This window comes from Archocentrus centrarchus, unplaced genomic scaffold, assembly GCF_007364275.1.
Source record: "Archocentrus centrarchus isolate MPI-CPG fArcCen1 unplaced genomic scaffold, fArcCen1 scaffold_33_ctg1, whole genome shotgun sequence".
NCBI lineage: Eukaryota > Metazoa > Chordata > Actinopteri > Cichliformes > Cichlidae > Archocentrus > Archocentrus centrarchus.
In genome coordinates, this window is record NW_022060261.1 from 1,627,874 (window position 1) to 1,650,720 (window position 22,847).

The following is a 22,847-nucleotide window of genomic DNA, read 5'->3' on the forward strand; positions in this document are numbered from 1 at the left end:
AGCAGCTCCTTTGCTCTGTGACCTCATAGATTCCCTGTGACATCATTAAAAATTAAACTGCCCCCACAAAGCTCACAGCCTCTTCCTGTCTCAGTAACATGTGGAGGGAAATTAGTTGAAGTCAGTCTAATGTAAATGTTGGATTAATTCAGCGGCTCACAGTCAGTTTCATCAGGAGGCTGAACGTCTGTTGGGTCAAACTATAACAGTTTTCATTGTGCGCTCTGTAATCCAAAGACTTTCTTCTCTGAGACTCACAAACTTCTGTATTCTTAGGATGACTCTAATTTATAAGATGGACTTGACTTTAAATGTAGTCACCAGGAATCCTGAGGTCACAGAGCGAAGGAGCCTCTTAAACTACGTTTGCAAACATAAGTCTCCCCCTGCTGCCCACTGGAGAGAATGCAGCTGTAATCCCTCACTTTCTGGACCTGAACTTGAAGTCTGTGCTTTATACAGTCTGTGGCATGAAATCACCAGTGACAAGTTTCCTCAGTCAGGAAACCAAAGTACTGTGAGAGTCCACATTTCCACACAGTAAAATCTGCTCTGGGGTAGATGCTGACCTGAGATCACGGTTCTCTATCCACACAAACAGGATGAGAACTGAACAGGTTGGTGTGGACAGTGCTGTTTGATCCATCCATCTCTGCAGCTCTGCCATGATTCATGCTGTAGAACAACACAATTCAGAGTTTGTAACAAACTCTGAAAGATCCAAGTCCTCTTCAAGAGGTCCCCAAAGTCCTTCTAGAAGCAAGTCTGACCTCTCACCAGCCATCTTTATGATGCCTCTGTTATGTGAGGCTCCTGTTTAAGTAAACAGGGAATGAGCCTTAACCTTAATTACATGTACACTGATCATAAGCAGTTTATTCCCTGCAGCTTATACTGCTACAGTCTCATTATCAGTTTAACCCCAGAGCAGCTCCAGCTTGGTGCTACATCACAGACTCACTTCTCCTGCTACATCATTCTCACCTCCTTCCATACACTCATATTATTAATGTCATCATTCCTGCGGTGAGGAAATGCTCTGAGCATTATTTTTATATGAGGGACATCCAGATTTGAATCAGTTGGTAATCAGCATCAGGTCTCACAGTGTGACCTCAAGCTTCTGTCCACCAGAGGGCGCTTTAACATAAACAGATGTGGCTCTGACACGTTTGCTCAGGTTTCTTAGGAAAGATCAGTTCATCAGTTTTTGGGCTCATTGTGTATTGATCACAGGAGCAGAACATGATCGTCCTCTGAAATCATGCTGTGGTTAACCTAAAGCTTTGTGACCATCATTGTGATTGGCTCACAGGTTTCTCCTCAGTGCTGTAAAAGTGTCTCAGTGAGATGCTGCTGGTTGATGTGGGTTCCTGAATTTAAACCTCCTTAGCAGTAAAAATGCACTTAAAGCCTTAAAAACTATCCAGACTCAAACAGTCAGACAGGAGCGTTTTCATGCAGGTGCAGCTGCATGCACCACACTACAAGCACATAGCTGCTGCTGTAATCTTACACCCACAGTCAGGTTAGGTTTTCAGTGATGACAGCAGCAAACCTCAGGTTCATGCTGCACATACAAGTTTCCCCTTGTATCTGCTCACACTGTGGGCTTCTTGCTCCTTCAGCACGTCTTTGTGCTGTCAGAAGAAAACACACTGATGGCGACACGCTGACCACACAGAGATTTAATCAGCTGGATGATGTCACAGAAGAAACAGCAGAAAAACAGATTTTACCACAATGAAATCCACATTTTATTCTGAATGAAGGGAGCTTTTAAGGTGAAGGAAGTTTGTAACAGAATCATAAAGAAACTGTTTGCTGCAGAGAGTCAGACAGTTTTAGATTAAACACCTGCAGCTTCACGTTCACTGACAGGAAACAGGAAGCGTGGCAGCTACAGAGGTGTTAGCCACAGGCAGAAAGTCCCACTGCTACCTGTCACCTACAAACACAGAGCGACTGCAGCATCAGCATTTACAGCCGGGGCTGTGCTGGTTCTGTGCCACAGAGAAAAAGGTTCTGTGGTAGTTTGTGTTCAGGTTCCTGTCCGGTTCCTGCAGCCTCGCCCTCCCTGGACGCTCCGTCACATTATGTGCCGTCATCTGAACAAGCTAGGCATAATTATGGAGGTTTTGATTGCAAACTCTGAATGAGCAGAGGCATATTTTATACTAAAAGAGAAGATTTGGACTCAGTATAAATTACTGTAGATGCTTATTACAAGTTCTGTAATTAGAAGTACAACAATCTGCTTCAGTTTCTACCTGATTCATCAGTAAGAGCCACATTCAGCATTTACACTGGTGTGAATGAGAGAATGAGATAACCTCCGTCTGACTGATGGAGCAGGAACTTCATGTCAGTTGTGAGCAAATCTCTGCTCAGCCTGGATGGGTGGAGCTGCTGCTGCCGTGGAGATGGTCATATTATTTCCTGTATGATGAGGTAATCACACATTTTTTTTTTTTAAATGGAGGCAAAATGAAAGAAGCATGATAAATAATGGAGGAACGTCAGAGTGTTACCTGTGGTTCTGTGCCAGTACAAAGATATCATGAGGAGAGTGCAGATGAAGTACAGACAAAACCCCACCACGTGGAAGAACTGTATGTGCACAGCCTGGAGGATGGAGGGGTCAAGGGGTGGAGCTGAGGAAGTGGGCGGAGTTTGAGACTTGCTGAGCGTGGTTGTGGTTGTAGGCATACCTGCAGAGAGAATCCCACCTGCTCAGGTGAATATGTTGATGGGGAAAAAACGGTGAAATTAAAATGAAGCTCCTCACCTGTGACAGTGATCCAGCTGGATGGAGACTCTCCATGACCGCTGATGTCACACTTGTAGAGGCCTTCATCAGACCTGGAAACATGCTGGATGGTCATGTGACCTGCAGGCTGCTTCCTGATGAGGGAGCCATCTTTATAGAAAGCAGCTGGGAGGTTGGAGGGAGTGGTCTTTGTTTGACAGAGCAGAGTGACGTCATCTCCCTCCATCACAGGGAGGACAGGACTCTGCAGGATCACTGATCCACCTCAACACAGAGACAAACTACAGCATTTCATCCATTTACACACAGCTTCATCAACACTAACTCCACACACTCAGCTTACCAGAGACTGTGAGCTTAACCATGTTACTGATGGCACCCTCTCTGGACTCACACCAGTAAACTCCACTGTCCCATGTGGTGCTGTAGCTGATGTTACAGGAGGAATTAGCTGATATTCCCCACCCATCTCCACACTGAGTCCTCTGTTTTTTGCTTGTGTTTCTCCTCACAGTCCATCCAGCAGAGCTGTCGTCCTCCTCACAGCTCAGAGTCACTAAACCTCCTTTAAAGAACTGAGAGCTGCTGGGACTCACAGTCAGACGAGCTGTGAGAAGAATGTTTTTATTTTATTTTTTTAATTTTGTGGATTTAAAGAAAATAAGAATATATAACACTAGACTCACTTTTAAGGGCCGTGTAGAAAAAACTATCAAAAACTATGAAGAAAATAAAGCTTTCACCTCCTGACAGCTGGTTATAATAATGGGGGTTGGGTACAAAAATGCCTTTAATTCATAAACAGATAAACTAAGTCTGCACTTTATATGGCATCTCGATCTTACCAACAGATCCTTTACGTTCTGTCAGCTGGGATGTCTATGAATCAGAATGATTGCGATATGGGGAATTTGCAGGCCAAGCCAACACCTCAAACTCTTTTTATGCTCCTCAAACCATTTCTTAACCATTTTTGCTTAATGGGATGGAGCATTATCCTGCTGAAAGAGGCCACAGCCATCAGGGAAGACCATTTCCATTAAAGGGCACCCTGTCTGGTCTGCAGCTGTGCAGCCCCATATGCACCAAACTGCAATGCACTGTGTATTTAGACACCTTTCTATGGAAGCTTGTTTCCGCCACAAAAAAAAAAAAAAAAGAAAAAAAATCGCTATCCATAACTCGAAATTTTGATTTACATATCTCAATGTTTTGCATTAATAACTTGAAATTTCAACTTAGCGCTGTAAATCAGGAAGCTCTGTGATCTGCACATCATTTCCTTGTTAACCAGAAGCAGGAAGCTGAAGGCATCAGCTGTCCAACAGACTAACATGAACATATGGATTCCTTACCATTTTTGTAACTGATTTTTGCTAGAAGACATTTTGACCATTGACTATCAAAAACATGCTGACAATTTGTTTGCATTGGCTAGAAACTGCTAGCTCACTGATCCTGTTGCTACCCCATTTTGAGTGCGCATGTGCTGGTGGCATCTGCTTCCGGGTAACAAAGAAATGACCTCTTTCTCAGAGCTTCCTGATTGGTAGCGCTAAGCTGAAATTTAGAGTTATTAACACGAATATTTGAGATCCGTAGCTCAAAATTTTGAGTAAGTAACTTTAAATTTTGAGAAAACAACTCGAAATTTTGAGAAAGTAACTCAAAATTTCCAGGAAGTAAGTCGAAATTTTGAGAAAACAACTCGAAATTCTGAGAAAACAACTAGAAATTTTGAGAAAACTCGAAATTTCGAGAAAGTAACTCGAAATTTTGAGAAAACAATTTGAAATTTCGAGAAAGTAACTCGAAATTTCGAGAAAGTAACTAAAAATTTTAAGTTATTTTCTCAAAATTTTGAGTTACAGCTGGCGATTTTTTTTTTTATTTTATTTTTTAGTGGCGGAAACAAGCTTCTATACCTTTCTATCAGAACCTGCATTAACCTTTGTTGGACTGGACCGGTTCACCACCGTTCCTTCCTTGGACCATGTTTGAGAGATCTGACCACTGCACACCGGGAACACCCCACAAGAGCATCAGTTTGGGAGATGCTATCACCCACACAATTTGGTCCATGCCAAAGTCACTCAAATGTTTACGCTTGCCCATTTTTCCTGCTTCTAACACAACACATCATTTGTTCCCTAATATATCACACCAACTAACAGGTGCCACAATGAAGAGATAATTAGTGTTATTCACTTCACCAGTGAGTGGTCATAATGTCATATTAAAATCAGTCTACAGTGAAGCATGAAGCAGAACCAGAGCATCAGTGAGGTGTCGCTCATTCAGAAGGTTACTGACCTTGGTTTGTTGTGCAGCTCAGCAGTGAGATCAGAACTAAAGAGAAATGACACTCAGGTTGGTTCAAAGTTTGAGTTTAACAGGACAGCAGAGAAAACGACTCGAGTGTGAGGAAAACAGACGTCACAGGTTTGGTTGAGTTATGATAATGAGCGGCGGAAAGAGGAAATGGTTTTGTCTTTTGTGTCCTGCACAGGCGCATGTCTGTGGGTGTCAGGGCCTGAACATGATCGCAGGGTTTCTGTGTTATGCTGCTTTCTGCTTCTACTCCACTGCACAGCAGCGTATAAGCCATTAATCTAATCTCCAACTGCAAATGATGCACACATTAATGAATGAACAATTAGGCGAGGTGCTGATTCTAAATGCGTTATTAGCTACTTATTAAAACAGTCATTCAGCACAAAGTCCTGCTTAAACTGCTATAAGAGGGCTGCAGATTAAACTATAAATGAGCATTTTCTGCAGCACATGCTATCAGTTTATAATCAAATATTTGATTTCCTGTGAACAGTTCTCCTTCCTTGTCGCCACATCTGTCCCCTGCATCCAAAAAACCTTGTACCCCCCCCCGCATTCCACAACAAGCTGGACGTTTGTGTTGCAGAAAGACCCGATGGATGATCTTTTAGATCAATAATCAGCGTACTCACAGAGAAGGCACAGCAGAGATGTTTCCTTCATCCTACCTCTGGAGGATATCAGACCAGCACTTTGACCAGTTCACAGTTACATCAGCTCAAACTCTCCTCCTCTTCCTCTGTGACAGGATGCCACTGTTGTGGTTTTCATCGAAGGGTTCGTCTTGTTTTTTTCTCTTGTGGATGTAACAAAGCAGGAAATGAAGTTTTGCAATGTTAAATCTGATAAACAACTATAAAGATGGACGGAAACACAATCAGCTGACCTAAAGGAGATCCTCTCGACCTGCGCGGTGCCTTCACTGTCTTTAAATCAGAGAGAATCTCAGCATTCAAAATGAACTAAAAGGTTTGATAATTATCTTAAACACTGCTCGTGTTGATCATGTTTAATAGAAACATGTCTTCTTACTGTAAATGACTGCTGTTCGGCTGACAGGAAGTGAAACGCAGGTAGTGTGCATGAGTTGCAGCCTCTCAGTCTAACCACTGGCTTGTGGTCAGACAGTGAATAAACTCTCTGAAAACAGTCAGAGGGTGGAAGACGAGGTTGGTGGTCAAATGATTTAAGGACACCTTTGTTGGTGCTTTGGAGGCGGTAGCTGTTATTTTCCTGCGTGGACAGAAATGTTTTTACTGAAAAGCAAAGATGACCTTTAAGAAATGTTAAACCACGCCTAAAGCAGCCAGAGTTAAAGCACTGCTGCCACGGTCCTGAGTCTTTGAGTTTATTCTCCATCCTTATTTTATAGTTTTTCTTATGCAACTCTGAGATTTTTAGAAATGTCCAAAATACGATGACGATATTGAAAGTTCGATCCAGTCGAAGAGTTAAAAGCTTGATGAATATGGTGCTGCTGCTGGATTAAAACTCCTTATGTGCACATTGAAGCTCCACTGTGAGGCTGTGAGGCTGTAAAAATTGTTGCTCTCAGCCTACTGATCCTGTTTGGAGGTTAGCTTTTTATTTCATTATACTGAATATGAGTAAAAAGTCATGTGGAGACCCAAACCGTGACGTTCTGTGGTTTCTGAGAGTGTCGCTCAGCAGGAAGCTGGTGGATCTTTCTAACCTGTGGTTTTGATACAGCAGCATGTGCTGGAGCAGCTGATGTGCTTTCTCTGGCTGTGCTCTTTAATCAGCCTGCTGAGGAGGCTTTCTGGTTGTTGTGTGATAGTTTCTGTTGTGTGGTTGTTAAATCTAAAATCCTTTTATCACAGCACCACAACACTCACATTGCATCACATCCTGCCGATCTGTGTTTACCTCCTAACCGCCGGTCCTTTAATGTGACAGCAGATTTTTTTATCTGCACATTTTTTTCATATCATTTAATTGGCTCACATTAGATTCCTGTGTTTTATTACCTTAAAGACTGTGAAGATACCAGAGACACTTTCCTCCTCCCACGCTGCTTTTTCCACCTGTCTCAGTGTGATCTGTAAGTGGGCGCTGCGAGCTTCGTGCAGGCTGATATTGTGTTGGAGTGCGATGATGTCGCTCTGGCCTGTGACTGCAGGAACTCTGGTTACATAACTTTAGAAAGAGTTAGGACTCATTTCTGCACCTCAGGCGTCGATCGGCACATGCAGACCCTTCTGAAGTCCCCACCTGACCTGTGTGTACTTACTGGAAATGCAACTGCACACTGTAACACAACCCACACATACGCACACCACACGCAGCACCCACTGTACCGCCGAGATATCATGAAGCTTAAACTGTTACAGACTTCATCCATGTCCTTCTCACTGGTTCATTCAGAGTTTCATGAGCTCACAATCAAACGTCTCACTGTGGAACGATTTATTAGAAAAAGTTACAATAAATTAAAAAAAATAAATAAATAAAAATTTTAATGAGAGTGTAGTTTCCATAGTGAGTCAGAGTCTCCACAGACAGCCAAACAGCTCACAGCTGGAGATATTAAAACACCCTGATACATTTTCAGATCTGAGCAACAATAAACAGACACAACAGAAACACTAAAGCACACACTGAGATTAAAAAGTAAGCATAAAGATCAGAGTCTGCATGAATCTAAGCTCCTCCTCCTTCATTTAAATGATTCTGATCCAAGAACAAAAGTGAAACCAAAGAAACTGAGGAGGAAAGAAGAGAGGAAATGATGCTATGATATCAAAGTGGACACACTAATGTGAGGTGTAACTTCACTCACTGGCTTAACTAAAAGTGGACTAAACATACCCCCCCACACACACACACACCAGACAGAGACACAAAAATCCAACCCAGGATGTAGCAGCCATCAGCAGCTGACCCTGTGGGTCACTCAGTCGTGGATTGGAGGTTTTTACCTGCTGTTCAGTACGAAGCTGCTCATTTTTCCAGCTTCCGTCTTTGTTTGTATTCTATTAAAATCACAAAACTAACAACAACAATGAGCACCACAAAAACTTGCAGGCAAACAAAAACATCCTCCTTCCCTCCATCCTCCTTCCCTCCATCCTTCTTCCCTCCATCCTCTGTGGTTCCTCCTGATGGACCTGCAGGTAGAAACAGGTGTGAGGTGTCAGCTGTCAGGTAGGTGATGAGTGAAGAACAGAACAGAATCCATTTCCTCTTCAAACTGCTGTCAGACATTATCTACTGCACTCTGATCACATCACTCAGACCAGCTGCTTTCTACAAAGTCTCATCAACAACATCTTTAGAAACAAACATCAACAACCAGGAAGCAGCTTCACCTCTGATCACAGACACACTGAACTCTGCTCACTCACCTGGAGGAGGAGCAACAACTCTCAGGGTGATGATGCTGATGGGGGCAGTCTTCAGGTTAGCTCTCTTCCAGCGGTTTGTTCCTCTCTGGACGACTCGACACTCGTATGTTCCAGCATCATTAACCGTCACATCCTTCAGGATCACAGACACGTCTCCATCCTTCATCCGTCTGTCCTGCAGATCCACGCGGTTCTTAAAGGATGGATGCTGGTTATCTGGAACAAACTGTCCATCTCTGTAAACAAGGAGATATTCTGGCTCCAGGTCAGCTCTGCTCCACTCTACACCTGTGATGGTGTTGTTGTTTGGAGCTCGACACGTCAGAGTGACGTTCTGTCCACACTCAGCTGTGATGTTCTTCTGCTCTGAAAGAGGAAACCACACACAGCAGAGAGGTTACAGTAACTGCAGCAGACAGAGGCCACTGAGCTCTGCTAAACCTGAGAGGTGTACCAGGAAGTGAGCTCTGTGGGTCAATATATATCCAGCAACAAAGCAAAGCAACAAAGTTGGTGACAACACAAAGAAGTGTTTACTGTGTCACACAGTATGGTTTTAATGAAACAGTGATGGCTGTGTGAGAGCTGGCTGAGAGCTGACAGCTGCTTCAATGTCCACAGAAACTGCCTCTGCTGTTACATTAAGAGCTAATTTTAATGTTTGTAAAGGTGTAAAGAGCTATGTGCATGACACTGTTTATATGAGGAAATGAATAATAAAATCAGAGCAGCAGCTTTAACTCTGTAACTGTGAGGAGGCAGGGCACAGATCACTCTAACACATATTTACATCATGAAGTTTGATCTCACCTGCAGAGACGAGCAGGAGGCAGACAGGAAGCAAAGTCCAGCAGAGAGACGCAGACGTTACAGCAGACATTTCTGCTTCATGTGAAAGGATGGTGTTCCTATCAGAGAACACCTGAGAACCTGACCGCACTGCAAGCTATTAAATGAAGCTGAAAGTGAGTGCTTGAGTATGTGTGAGTGTGGGTGTGTCCAGCAGTGACAGTTTCCTGGAACAGGTGGAGTCAGAGTGAGAAGAGTTTGAGGCCTGAACTCAGCACATGTTCCTCATGCTCACAAAGTCAGAGGTTAACCTTTACAGACACTGAGCAGGTCATTTCATTCATGTTATTTGGACTGTTATTAATCACAGAATCCATTCTTATTAACATACAGTGTTTCTTTCACCACCATCCAGGCCTGGTTTTGCCTGAAGGCCTGAATACCAACAGCACTCAGTCCTGTTCCTCAGGTTTTTGCATTCTCTGAATCGCTGAGTGACACGTGAACATGATCAAATACACAAAAGTGGAACCGATCGGCTCGTCTGACGGCAGTCCCGGGAGTCCCTGCGGCTGTCATTGGAACATGTGGCCGCAGGTCTTTTTCTAGTTTCTCTTTCTTTTTACTCAGTGTGTAAACTCCGGCATTACTACGACACACACACGAATGTGAAAAATAGCACGGATAATAATGAAAGGACAAACACTGACAGCAAGATCTACAGAGCTCATCTTGGAAGATGCATGTTTGGCACAACTGTGCATTCAGATCATAATTCTGCTTGAAAAACAAAGAGGATGTGGTGCAACTTTTCATTTACAGTTCTGAGAGATACAGCGATGACTGTGAGCTGCAACTAGCAAAAAAAAGAAAAGCAAAAACATTATTTTCAATTATTACATACATTTTGTGATATAGAAGTGGCACTACAGCATGTAAAAATGTAAAGCTGGTGGGCGTGTTCTGTGGTTATATTAATGATGTTCTTTAATTTCTTCTTGATTGTGACACACTTTAAATCAGAGCTTAATAATTAACAATAATAATTCCCGTGGTGTTATTTTCCCGCATTTGTTTGTTCAGTTTTACTCATAAAATCAGTTCCATTTCTTTCAGGTCTAATTTTACAGGCATTCGTTAATTTTAATAAACTGCTGGGTGTGGAGATGATTACCATCAGAGTCTTTAAACATCAGGTTTTTTTAAGCTTCATAATTCAGTAGCTGATAATATAGAAATGATGTTTGTGTCCAGCCCAGTGCAGAAAATGAAGTGAGCTGTTCTTGTACCTGATCGCCCCCCAGTGGTTACAGATGTTACTGTAAGAGGCTGTTCATTAAAGGGAGACCGTATTCAGGCGTCAGTTTGTCACCGAGCCACATGTGAAACACTCCTGTCTGTGTGACCAACCCACCCTAATCAGAATGCAGCCTAAGAGCTGCTGATGTGTTCAGATACATCACTGTTGGCTCGCTGTGCAAAGACACGAGGTCCAGTTGTTTTTGTTACCGCTGTCGGCACTAACCTCATGAGAACTGCAACTGCAGGTGGCAGTTCTCATGAGGCTAGTGACAGAATTCAATTTGGAGCGACACACGAATGCTTTTTAAAAAATATTATATTAAAATACGGGAAATTTAAGGGAAAATTATAATAGGCGGGACAGAGGGTAAAATATGGGAGTTCCCCAGCCAAAAAGGAAGACTTGACAGGTAGGCATATATGAATGAGGGCAACAGCTTCCAAACATGACCTCGGTTAACAATAATAAAGACAGAGAAAGCTGTCAGTGCGTAGTATATGATAATTAAATGCTTTTGGACCGTACCCCACAACTGCATCATGTGACATAAGTGTGTATGTGTGTGTATGTCAAACTGTTGAACAGCTGATTCCATCCGCCTCCTGCTTCCCTGATTGGCAGAACTAACATTGAAATATGACTTAATAGTGTGAACTTTTGCATTATTGAGTTATTAACTGGGCAGCACGGTGGCGTAGTGGTTAGCACTGTTGCCTCACAGATAGAATACCATCTGGAAGGCCTGGGTTCGATTCCACCTGGGCCCAGGCCTCTCCCTCTCTCTGTGTGGAGTTTGCCTGTTCTCCCCGTGCTTGTGTGGGTTTCCTCCGGGTACTCCGGTTTCCTCCCACATTCCAAAGACATGCACTTACTGGGGTTAGGTTAATTGGCTAATCTAAATTGCCCATAGGTGTGAATGTGAGTGTGAAAGGTTGTTCGTCTCTCTGTGTTGGCCCTGTGACAGGCTGGCGACCTGTTCAGGGTGTACCCTGCCTCTCGCCCTATGACAGCTGGGATAGGCTCCAGCCCCCCCGCGACCCTGACCAGGATAAGCGGAGATGGATGGATGGATGGATGGATGGAGTTATTAACTTTAACCATCATTTCTATGCTTCTGTTCGCCCTTCAAATATTTAGTTAAGTAAGTTAAAGCAATCCGGCTGCAGCTAGCATGTACTATTGCCTGCATCACGCTGAGGAAATTCAAATTTAGGAATGTTTAGTTGTAACTTTTGTGGGAAATCAGTTAAGACATTGAGGAGTTTTGTTCTCCATCAGAATGAACCCCATTGTTTATTTAAGTGCTTTGGTGCTGGTTGTGAGCAAGCATTTTGGGCTAATTTTTATCGAAGGCATGCATCTGCTCCTGTTGTGATGGCTGAAACCACTTTTAAATGTGCAGCGTCATTGTGTGAACACCAGAGTCGAGATGGTAAGGCTGTAATAGCTCACTTGAAGGAGCATATTGTGGAAGGACGGGCTGTAAGTTGCCCAGTGAGAGGATGCAAAAATGTTTTCAAGCTCAAATCGTCATTTACCGCCCATATGTCACGGAAACACAGAGACTTTTACACAGACTGCAGTATAAGTGATTTACACAGAGGAGCTGCTTGCAGTCATCTGTCCAAACTGAATCAGGTGATTATGGCCCTACAGAGACAGATGAAGGTGATATGGAAATGACTGATTTCAGTGATCTTTTCCTGAGAAACGTCACTTTATTCTACCTGAAATTGCAGGGCGAGTTACTACTACCTGCTTCAAGCATTCAGACTATTGTTGACAAGTTGCAAAGGATACATTAGCTGGGTCAGACATATACTGAGTAAAATTCACTGCTAAATCATGAAAATTATCAGACGAGGATATCACCAGAGTTTGTGAGTGTGTCACAGGATTTGATCTCTTTTCTGCATGGCATCCAGCATACTCAAGAGCTCAGTCTTTCAAAACAATGTTCAACTATGTGGAGACAGGCACAGATGAAGGAGCCAGTGAGAGAGACTTTGAGATCTTTGATGGAGTCAGATATGTGGCAGGCTTGTGTCTCAGGAGAGCGCTTAACTTAGTCTCCCTCAGATGTCCTAAGTGACATCAGTGATGGTCAGATTGTCACGGTCCGTTGGACCCTGTGTTTTTGGTTTGGTTTTAATTTGTCTGTTCTGGGGTTTTTCTTTTGTTGTGGGGTTTTGTTTATGGTTGATTTTCTAGTTCCTTGTGTTTCCCAGTGTTCAGTGTCAGGTCTTGCTCTCTGTTCCCTTGAGTCACTTCCTGTTTTATTTTGACAGTCTCGTGTTCCCTGTGCTTTGTGTTTCGTTTTGCTTCCCCTTTGTCATTAGGTTCATTTGTTTCACCTGTTGTTTCCACTCTCCCTGATTTCCTTGTGTGTATTTAAGCCATTCGTTTTTCTCTGTTTGTTGTGTTGTGGTCTTTGTTACCTTCAGTGTTTCCTCTCGCTGTGTGTTTTCTAGTTTGGGTTTTGTTTTTCTACTTTCTCCCAGGCTTCATGTTTTCTTCAAATCCAATGAAAACAGACTTAAAAGGGATACTGGGCACCCCCCCGCCCCTTTCATTTTAGGTTATTGATATTGCTTATTGTTACTGTGTTCATTTATCCTCGCACTGACACATATTATGCTCACTGACAATCTAACTGTAATATTTTAGTATGACATTTTTGAGGGTGTTTTGTCTTATGATGTTGCACAGATCCTTAAGTATTTCATAAAGAAAAAGGCGCGGTTAAACAGTTCAAATACTGTGCGTCTGACGCTTCTGCAAAGCCATGTGAAGTAGATAAACTCTCAGGACAGGCCATACAAAACTGGAGTTTTCTAAGGCTGCTGCCTGTCACCACTGGTGACCAGGTGAAAGATACAGCACATGAAGTTTGGCAGTTGACTCTGCAACTGAAAGACATTGTGGACATGATATGTGCTCAGAAAATCTCTGTGCCTCAAGTGACATATCTTGATGTTCTCATTCAAAAATATCTTGAATCAAGAAAAGCTCTGTTCATAGACATTAATTTGAAACCAAAACATCATTATTTATGTCACTACCCAGCCCTTATTCTGAAATTTGGTCCCTTTATCAGACTGTGGACAATGTGCTCTGAAAACAAGCACAGTTATTTCAAGAGGTGTGCAAGGAATTTCAAAAATCTCTGCGCTACGCTCTCTGAAAGACATCAGATGTTACAGGCTTATCGTTCAGAGGGAGTATTTGGAGGAGCAGTCTTGCAAGTTATTTTACTTCGTAGTATATAGTAACGTCATTCAAGATGCAGTCAGACAATTTGGCTTCACTGAGACAAACACAAATATCACAGTTGACATGCTGTACAAGGGAACATGATATAAGAAAGGACAGTTCCTTGTCACAGGGAACAATGACTCCATGGAATTTGATGAACGAGTGCCTGTAATGCTAATTATAAACTAATGCTCATCGTCCTCAGCATGCTCCTCACTGCTCCAGATTGGGTTGACAGATTTCAGATTCCAAATTTCCTAAAGGCTTGATGGACTGTTTGGAGAGGAGGAAAAGACCAAGCCCATGTGCTTTAATTATGTAACATTCACTCACATTCATACTCCGACAGAACGGTCGGAGAGCAACTTGGGGTTAAGTATCTTGCCCAAGGATACATTGGCATGCAGCCAGCAGTAGCCAGGAATTGAACCACTGACCTTCCGATCAGTAGGTGACCTGCTCTACCTACTGAGCTACAGCCACCCCAAGACAGGACGTGATGCGTTTCCTCTGCCTCGGATAGATGAGTGTTTTGATGCTCTGCATGGCGCTGCATTTTTTTTCTACCATCAATTTGGCCAGTGGTTACCATCAGGTGGCGGTGCATGAAAAAGACCAAGACAGCTTTTACGACCCCTTTTGGGTTGTTTGAGTATACCAGGTTGCTCGTGCAGGCTACGATGAGTGATCTGGTGTTTCAGATCAAGCTGGTGTATTTGGATGACATCTTGGTGTATTCGCACACCTTTCAAGAACATTTGAGCCGGCTTCAGAAAGTTTTGCAGAGGCTCAGAGAGACCGGTTTAAAGGTGAAAGTGGACAAGTGTCAGTTTCTCCAGTCCACTGTTCGGTTTCTAGGGCACCAGGTTTCATCTGAGGGGATAAGTGCGGACCCTGATAAAGAGCTGCCGTACAGAATTGGCCAGTGCCGAAATCTGTAAAAGATCTCCGGTCTTTTTTGGGTTTTTGCAGCTACTATAGACGGTTCGTTTCAGGTTTTTCTCAAATAGCTGACCCTTTGCATGATTTGGTTAACACCTCTGGTAAAGTAACCAGGCCCACCCAGTCAAGGAAATTTTTTGGGACTCAGTGGACATTGAAATGTCAGGAGTCTTTTGAGTTATTGAGAGAGAAGCTTACTAGCTCTCCGCTGCTTGCTTATGCTGATTTCTCTCTTCCGTTTATTGTGGAGACAGATGCCAGTTGTGCGGGGCTGGGGGCTGTTCTCTGTCAGGTTCAGGGGGGTAAGAAACGGGTGATAGCATATGCCAGTAGGAGATTGAAAAATGCAGAGAAAAATGATTGGAATTACAGCAGCATGAAGTTGGAGCTCTTGGCATTAAAGTGGGCTGTGTCTGAAAAATTTAGAGGTTACTTGTTAGGCTCTAAATTTACAGTGCTGACTGATAATAATCCTTTATGCTATCTGAGCACAGCTAAGTTGGGGGCTATTGAACAATGGTGGGTTGCACAGTTTACTGCATTTGATTTCGATGTACAGTACCATCCAGGCAGAAACAATGTTGCAGCTGATGCCCTCTCTAGGCAGTCGTTAGCAGGGGAGCCTCTGCCGGGTGGGGATGATCAGGAGCTGGACGACTGTATATCGATCTGCAACACCATCCAGAGGGGAACTGTTTTGGACCTGGATTTGGTGAGTGCGGGTGTTAAATGTTGCCAGGTTCGGCAGGTCCGGGCTGCGGCCACAGGGCCGAGTGCTGATTTCAGTATGCAGAGTAACATACCTACTCTGCTGGGCTATTCCAAAGAGGAGCTTTGCCAGCTCCAAAATGCAGACCCCACTATTCAGTCGTTTAGGAGTTTTTGGGACAGACAAAGGAAGCCTACCTATCATGAAAGAAGAGGTTTGACAAGATCAGTAGTCACGTTACTTGGACACTGGCCCAAAATGAGGAAAATTGATGGATTGTTATATCGTGTCATTGATGATGTGCACAAGGGGGAATGCAGGCAACTTCTTTTGCCTGTAAGCCTGAAAGAGGTCATTTTTTGTTTTGAGAGTGAAGTGGTCCATGAATTGTGCAAATTATATGGTATCAAGAAAACGCGTACTACACCTCACCATCCACAGGGAAATGCACAATGCGAGCGTTTTAATAGGACCCTACATGACCTATTGCATACCATGCCTCCGGAAAAGAAACGGCGTTGGCCTGAGTATTTACCAGAATTGGTTTATGCTTATAATGTGACACCTCATGCTACCACGGGTTACTCACCTTATTATCTTTTGTTTGGTAGGCAACCACATCTTCCCATAGATGCTCTGTTGGGTCTGGAGCAAAGGTCTGACAGAGGGCAGGACTGGTTAGCAGTGCATCAGCAATGTCTGAATGATGTTCATGCCCGAGTGAGACAGTACATGGAGCAAAAGGCTGCAGAGAGGCTGACTAGAGATCAGGACAAGGTATATTGTCCCCCGGTAGAAGTGGGTCAGTTAGTTTACCTCCGCCAGTGGCCTCAAGGTAGAAATAAGATCCAAGATGCTTGGGGATCGACTGTGTCTGGAGTGGTTGAGGTGCGGGGTAGCACGCATGCAGTGGAGCCAGTCGAGGGTGGCCCCATTAAAAGGGTCCACCGGACTCATCTTAGGCCCTGTGTGTGTCCTATTCCGACCCCTAGGAGATCAAAGGGTGGTCTTTCCCCATTGCCAGTGCTGGATTCTGGTCCAACTTTGTCGGTAGAGCACCCCGATTCAGACCCTGAGTATGTGGTTGTGGAAGAAATTTCATATCCTAGTTTGCACCACAGCAGTAAGAAGGAATTAGGATCTGAGTGTGTACTTACTGTGCTCCAGGACGAGGTGGGGGCTGCCCCTGTTTCATCTATTTCTGATGCCATACTCATCAGCAACTGGGCCAAAACCTCAGGACTAATCGAGATGGCACTACAAGATGACTTAGGGAGGTGATAAGGATTAGAGTGAACTCCTGCAGTTAATCTTTGACTCCGACGGGGTGCTGGAATGGGTGCGGACTCCCTGACGCTGTCTGAAAAGCTGTCACCGGTCTGTAAAATGGGTACTGGTTTCTTTAGGAAAGCCATGAGTGAAATTAAGAGTGTGAGTTAAGTCACCGGAGACGTTGACTTTTTAGCAGGGGAGAGTGTAGCCGGGTGGCAAAATGGGGTGGAGGATGTTTTCCTTTTTTTGGCCACTAGTCGGCAATGTGGGTTTTCCGGGGGACTTTTTTGGGGTTGTGAAGGTCGTAGTAGAAGGGGGAGGGAGGCTATAAATACTTCCATGGGAAGTAGGAAGTTGTTTTCACTCCACCCATCTAAGCTCAAGTAGAAGGCCACACCTGAGGTTTCTGGGGAAAGCACTTCTGAGGTAAATTTACCTGTGTTATGGCAACTGCTTATGTGAAGTTGAGGTCAGGTGTATCCTGTTTTTGTAAGTGTTAATTATTGTAATGTTTATTTGGTTTGGCCATGTTCCCAGGCTGCTTGGTGTGACAAAAGGTCAGAATCAGAATCAGAATCAGAATCAGAAGGTTTTTATTGCCATATGGGTGAACAGGTTCACAGCATTAGGAAATTGCTGCGGTACTTCGTGCTTACAGAAAAAAAAAAACAAATAAGTATAAAAACTATAAGACAATATACAAGTATACAAATTGCAAATATACAGAGATATTAGAGCTTACAAAATATACAGTGCAGAGACTAATTAAAAGATAAAAGAATGTAAACTATATTCCACTAATATGTACATCAGTGCAGTCAGACAGGTGCATAGACATAGGGTCATCAGCGTTTGTGGAGGGTGGTTGTAACAGTCTTAGGGTAATTGTTCATGAGTCCAACAGCAGAGGGGAAGAAACTGTTCTTATGGCGGGAGGTTCTGGTCCGTATGGACCGTAGCCTCCTGCCTGAGGGGAGAGGGTCAAAAAGTCTGTGCCCAGGGTGAGAGTGGTCGGCTGTGATCCGACCTGCACGCCCCAGTGTCCTGGAGGTGTACAGGTCCTGGAGAGATGGGAGGTTACAGCCAATCACCTTCTCAGCAGAGTACACAACGCGCTGTAGTCTCTGTTTGTCCCTAGTGGTGGCTCCAGCGTACCACACAGTGATGGAGGAGGTAAGGATGGACTCAATGATGGCAGTATAGAACTGCACCATGGTCCTTGCTGGCAAGTTGAATTTCTTCAACTGCCGCAGGAAGTACATCCTCTGCTGGGCCGTTTTGACGACAGAGGTGATGGTGGGCTCCCACTTGAGGTCCTGGGTGATGGTAGTTCCCAGGAAGCGAAAAGAGTCCACTGTGGTGATGGGGGTGTCAGTCAGGATGATGGAGGGTAGAGGGGCTGTGTGCTTCCTAAAGTCCACTATAATCTCCACTGTCTTCTGGGCGTTCAGTACCAGGTTATTGTGGCTGCACCAGGACACCAGACGTTTGACCTCCATCCTGTAGGCCGACTCGTCCCCGTCTGAGATGAGTCCGATGAGAGTCATGTCGTCTGCAAACTTAATAAGCTTGACAGACTGGTGGTCAGAGGTGCAGCAGTTGGTATACAGGGAGAAGAGCAGAGGAGAGAGGACACAGCCCTGAGGAGTGCCAGTGCTGATGGTCCGGGAGTCCGAGACATTCTTCCCCAGCCTCACGTGCTGCTTCCTGTTCATCAGGAAGTCAATGATCCACCTGCAGATGGGATCTGGCACATTCATCTGGGACAGCTTGTCTTGGAGGAGATCAGGGATGATGGTGTTGAAGGCAGAGCTGAAGTCCACAAACAGGATCCTGGCGTAGGTTCCCTGGGAGTCCAGATGCTGTAGGATGAAGTGCAGAGTCAGGTTGATGGCGTCGTCCACAGACCTGTTGGCTCTGTAGGCAAACTGCAGGGGGTCCAGAAGGGGGGCTGTGAGGGACTTGAGGTGGGACAGCACCAGACGCTCAAATGACTTCATGACCACAGAAGTCAGTGCCACAGGTCTGTAGTCATTTAGTCCAGTGATCCTTGGCTTCTTGGGGACAGGAACAATGGTAGCGGTTTTAAAGCAGACAGGCACATGGCAAGCCTCCAGTGAGGAGTTGAAGATGTTCGTGAACAATGGGGCAAGCTCGTTAGCACAGTGTCTCAGTGTGGCAGGTGAGACACCATCTGGACCTGGAGCTTTGCGAGCTTTGACACTCCTGAACTGCTTTAGCACCTGGTCCTCCTGAATACAAAAGACTGTGGGGGTGGGGGATGAGGGGGACTCTGGGGTGGGAGTCCTTGATGATGTGGGCTTCTCTGAGGTGTGGGGAGTGGGGGAGGTTGGGGGGTGAATATTTGTGTTGGCTGTATTGTAGTTGGGACTGGTGGAGGTGTGAAGGCTGCTGAACTGACCATCAAAACGACAATAGAACTCGTTCAGTCTTTTTGCAGTTTGTAGGTCGTCTGTGGAGTGGGGGGTTTTAGGCTTGTAGTTGGTAATCTGCCTAAAGCTTTTCCATACAGAGGCCGCGTCGTTCTCTGAGATCTGCTGCTGTATATTCTCAGAGTGATGTGATGTGATGTGATGTGAAGTGGCCACTTCCTTGCTAAACCTGTACTTGGCCTCTTTGTAGCAGTCTTTGTCCCCACTTTTAAAAGCCTCCCTCTTCTCTATCCACAGCTGCTTCAGTCTGGGAGTAAACCAGGGTTTGTCACTGTTATAACTCACCCTGGTGCGTGATGGCACAATGCTGTCCTCGCAGAAGTGGATATACGAGGTTACAGTGTCCGTGTAGTCATCCAGACTGTCACAGGCAGCCCTCATTGAGTCCCAGTCTGTAGTTTCGAAGCATGTGCGGAGCTCCTCCACAGCCTCACGGGTCCACTGCTTTGTTGTCCTCACCACAGGTTTTGAGAGCTTCAGCCTCTGTCTGTACGCGGGGATCAGGTGGATCATGTCGTGGTCAGAGAGGCCGAGTGCAGCGCGGGGCACTGTGTGATAAGCCCCGCTTATCGTGCTGTAGCAGTGGTCTAGTGTCTTCTCCTCTCTGGTCGGACATGTGATATATTGTTTGTATTTGGGAAGTTCCTGTCTCAGGCTGGCTTTATTAAAGTCCCCAAGTACGATGATAAGAGAGTCCGGGTATGTCCGCTCCATGCACAGAATCTGCTCTGTGAGCGCGCACTGGGCCTCGTGCACGTCCGCGTCCGGCGGGATGTAAACAGCAGCCAGTATGAATGAAGCGAACTCCCGCGGAGAGTAGAACGGTTTACAGTGTATGAAAAGATATTCCAGTGAGGGAGAGCAGTGCTTAGCAATCACTGTCACATCCGTACACCAGCCACTGTTTATGTAGAAGCAGACTCCTCCACCTGTAGCCTTGCCGGAAAGCGCAGCTTGCCGGTCTGCGCGGAGGAGATGAAATCCCTCCAACTGGAGCGCGCAGTCCGGTATCTCCTCACACAGCCATGACTCCGTGAAGCATAACACACAGGATTTGGAAAAGTCTCTATTCATGCTCCTCATCAGTGTCAGTTCGTCCATTTTGTTCCTAAGTGAACGCACGTTGGAGAGGAAAATCCCAGGTAAGGCTGTGCGTAATCCACGTCTCCTTAGCCTCACAAGCACGCCAGCGCGCTTCCCTCTCTTTCGGCGTCTCACTTTCTGGGCCAGAGTGTGTAATAAATCCGCCGCAGATGCGACAAAAACAGGAAATAAATCCGAAGGTGTTGTGGACCTAATGTTGAAAAGCTCTTCTCTGGTGTAAGAATACCCAGAAGAGTGTCCAGACACAGAAATAACGCACAAAAACAAACAAAACAGAGCGCACCGAAGTACCAGGGCATCCATTCGCGGCGCCATCTTGGAACGTCAGATGACTTTACAGGCCTGAAGGGATGTGGACCATGTGTTTTGGTGACTGTTTATGGTATTTCTTTTTGGTTACTTTTTCCTGTTTATTTATTTCTTGTTTCTTTTTGTTGAATTTTGATTAAACTGCTTCTTTTGTTTCTTGTAGATTTAAAGGTTATTTTCAGGGGTGCATTTGTGGGTAGGCCTCGAAACAGTGCACCTTGGGTTAGTATTGTGTACATTTTATTTTGTTTAATTATTTTGGGGATTATTTTGTGATTGATGTTTTTGTGTTTCTGTTAATACAGGAAACTAGACCATTGCAGTTGTTAGTGCACTCAATCACAGGTTGTCTTTTATGGGTTTTATTGGTTGTTTTAAGAGAGTTGTTCAAATAAAGAGCTTTATTTTACGGAATTCGTGTTTTGTCTTGAGCTCTTTGGCCAGACACCACACATGGTTACGGAGAGAAATGATCTGGGTTGTTGTCTCTGAGATGGTGACTGCCTGTCCTTCTCCAAGTAAGCAGGCCTGGTTGCCAAATATCCACAGTCCCTGCAAGACATCACAGAAGGTGATGTGGTGGGACCAGGATATCATTCACTGGTCAAGCAGTTACAAAACCGAAATGCAAAGCGATATTCAGCACCAAAGATGATGAAACGCAGACGGGGATCAGATGAGGGTGACACAGATGAACTCCTAGCTGAACAAAAAGCAGCTGATCAGGACATATAAGGCTGCATAAAGTGGGAAGTGAAATTCATGCCAGTGACTGAGATGCTGGAAAGCCAGCAGGAGAAAAAGATAAAATGAAGATGCTCAGTGAAGAGAGAAATTTTAGGCCAGATGAGGTAGAGACTCTTATGAAGTGCACCTACTACTCCCAACGTAAAGACATAAACAAGGGAACAGATGTCCGGTGTCTCATGGAGGAGTGGCCATTTTTGTTTGAGGAGATTGGTGTGATCGTCCACTTCCAAGAGCTGACTGGAGTTTCACTAAAGGAGACGTTTCTATGCAGTGTAGAAAAAAAAAGGGAGAAAAGGGCAAACAAATGTTGCAGACTGTCACAAAGCTGAAAATCCTGAGAGGACAGTCGGAGGGCTGCTCAGAAGAGGTCAAGGAGATGGTCCTCCATCTTCTCTCATTTTTTAACGAAACAGAATACAACCTTTTTCCACTATGTCAGGTCATGTTTGTAAATGAGAACTGGTTCTCAAACATTTTACCTGGTAAAATAAAGATTTAATAAAAATGTAGAAGAAACATATCTTGCAAAAGAAGTAGAAGTGGAAAGCTTGCCTGTGACACCATGCATCATTGTATGCGGTAAGTCTAAATCTATTTTTGACTGAAGGAGCTGTTATAGGAATATTACTGTGCTTCCTCGTACACAGGGGCACAGCTATGGACCTTTTTACTGTTTGCAAACAATGATGACGTAGGTAGCGATTAGGGTTTAATATTTTTCCCGAAAATGACATGAATCAAATCCCGGGAAATGACGAGCCATTTCCCGCGAATCCCGGGAAAAAGTTTATTTATTTATTTATTTTAATTAGGCCTTCTGTAGCCTGTGTCGGCCTTAACCTATTGTGATATTGTAGAGGTAGCTTTCCAGCTATGTCCTGTTATGCCCAGTAGGGGGCAACGTCGGCTTGATTAACGCAATAAAACCTACATCTGGACATTGGAGTGCTCGAGCTATGCGGTGTTGTATCGTTCCTCAACACTCCCTTAACAAATATAATTCGAATATTCCTCCACTGTACATGGAATTATACCAAGATATTTTACAACTGCTGGTGCAAAACAATACGGTTCATCTCCACAGCATTGATAAAGGCTGAAGCCTTAAACGGAGGCTGAACGTGCCTGAAATGAAGAGTAATGCTTTTCGCATTAAACGAACCCTTCTCTCAATATTTCCTTAAATTTAACTTTCTGAAGCTTTCTTTTCTTTCTGAAAGTCAAATCGACGCGCGCGACTTTTTTCCCGGTTTCCCGTCTAACGTTTCCCGGGAAACGGGAAATGGTTCTGATCGCATTTCCCGGGAATCCCGGATCCCGGGATTAAACCCTAGTAGCGATGTGCGCACATTTTGGAAACGGAAATACGGCAGAGTTCAATAGTGTTTCAATCTAGGAGAAGGGATTATCAACAAAAGATCGTGAAAACTACCTGCAAAAATTAACTTTGACCACCAGCAACCGACTCCGATCCCTGTTGTACGTTAGCAAG

General features: G+C 44.5%; 2 protein-coding genes across 2 annotated transcripts in view; both read right to left on the reverse strand.

The window, feature by feature from the left end:
• LOC115776526 (butyrophilin-like protein 2) overlaps positions 1 to 9,349 on the reverse strand; it is a 143,191-nt gene extending 133,842 nt beyond the window's left edge. The window contains exons 1-2 of the mRNA XM_030724244.1: positions 9,280 to 9,349; positions 8,470 to 8,835 (exon numbers count right to left, since the gene is read on the reverse strand). Coding sequence (XP_030580104.1) covers positions 8,470 to 8,835; positions 9,280 to 9,349 — 436 coding nt within the window. The remainder of the gene's footprint in view (positions 1 to 8,469; positions 8,836 to 9,279) is intronic.
• Positions 1,704 to 5,767, reverse strand: LOC115776506 (high affinity immunoglobulin epsilon receptor subunit alpha-like). The gene is made up of 7 exons (XM_030724226.1): positions 5,737 to 5,767; positions 5,084 to 5,119; positions 3,114 to 3,377; positions 2,789 to 3,034; positions 2,532 to 2,711; positions 2,271 to 2,439; positions 1,704 to 2,117 (listed from the first exon to the last, which is right to left on the reverse strand). The coding sequence occupies exons 1-6, from the start codon at positions 5,765 to 5,767 to the stop codon at positions 2,366 to 2,368; spliced, it is 831 nt and encodes a 276-aa protein (XP_030580086.1). The 3' UTR covers positions 1,704 to 2,117; positions 2,271 to 2,365.
• Positions 9,350 to 22,847: the final 13,498 nt, after the last annotated feature.

What these genes read in the sequence shown, in the direction of transcription:
- LOC115776506 (XM_030724226.1), bottom strand. Translation starts at nt 5,767, where the DNA reads ATGAAGGAAACATCTCTGCTGTGCCTTCTCT. An exon ending in CAGCTGGATCACTGTCACAG is followed by an intron (nt 2,712 to 2,788) that starts GTGAGGAGCTTC and finishes TTCTCTCTGCAG; the next exon opens with GTATGCCTACAACCACAACC. An exon ending in GTACTGGCACAGAACCACAG is followed by an intron (nt 2,440 to 2,531) that starts GTAACACTCTGA and finishes CTCATCATACAG; the next exon opens with GAAATAATATGACCATCTCC.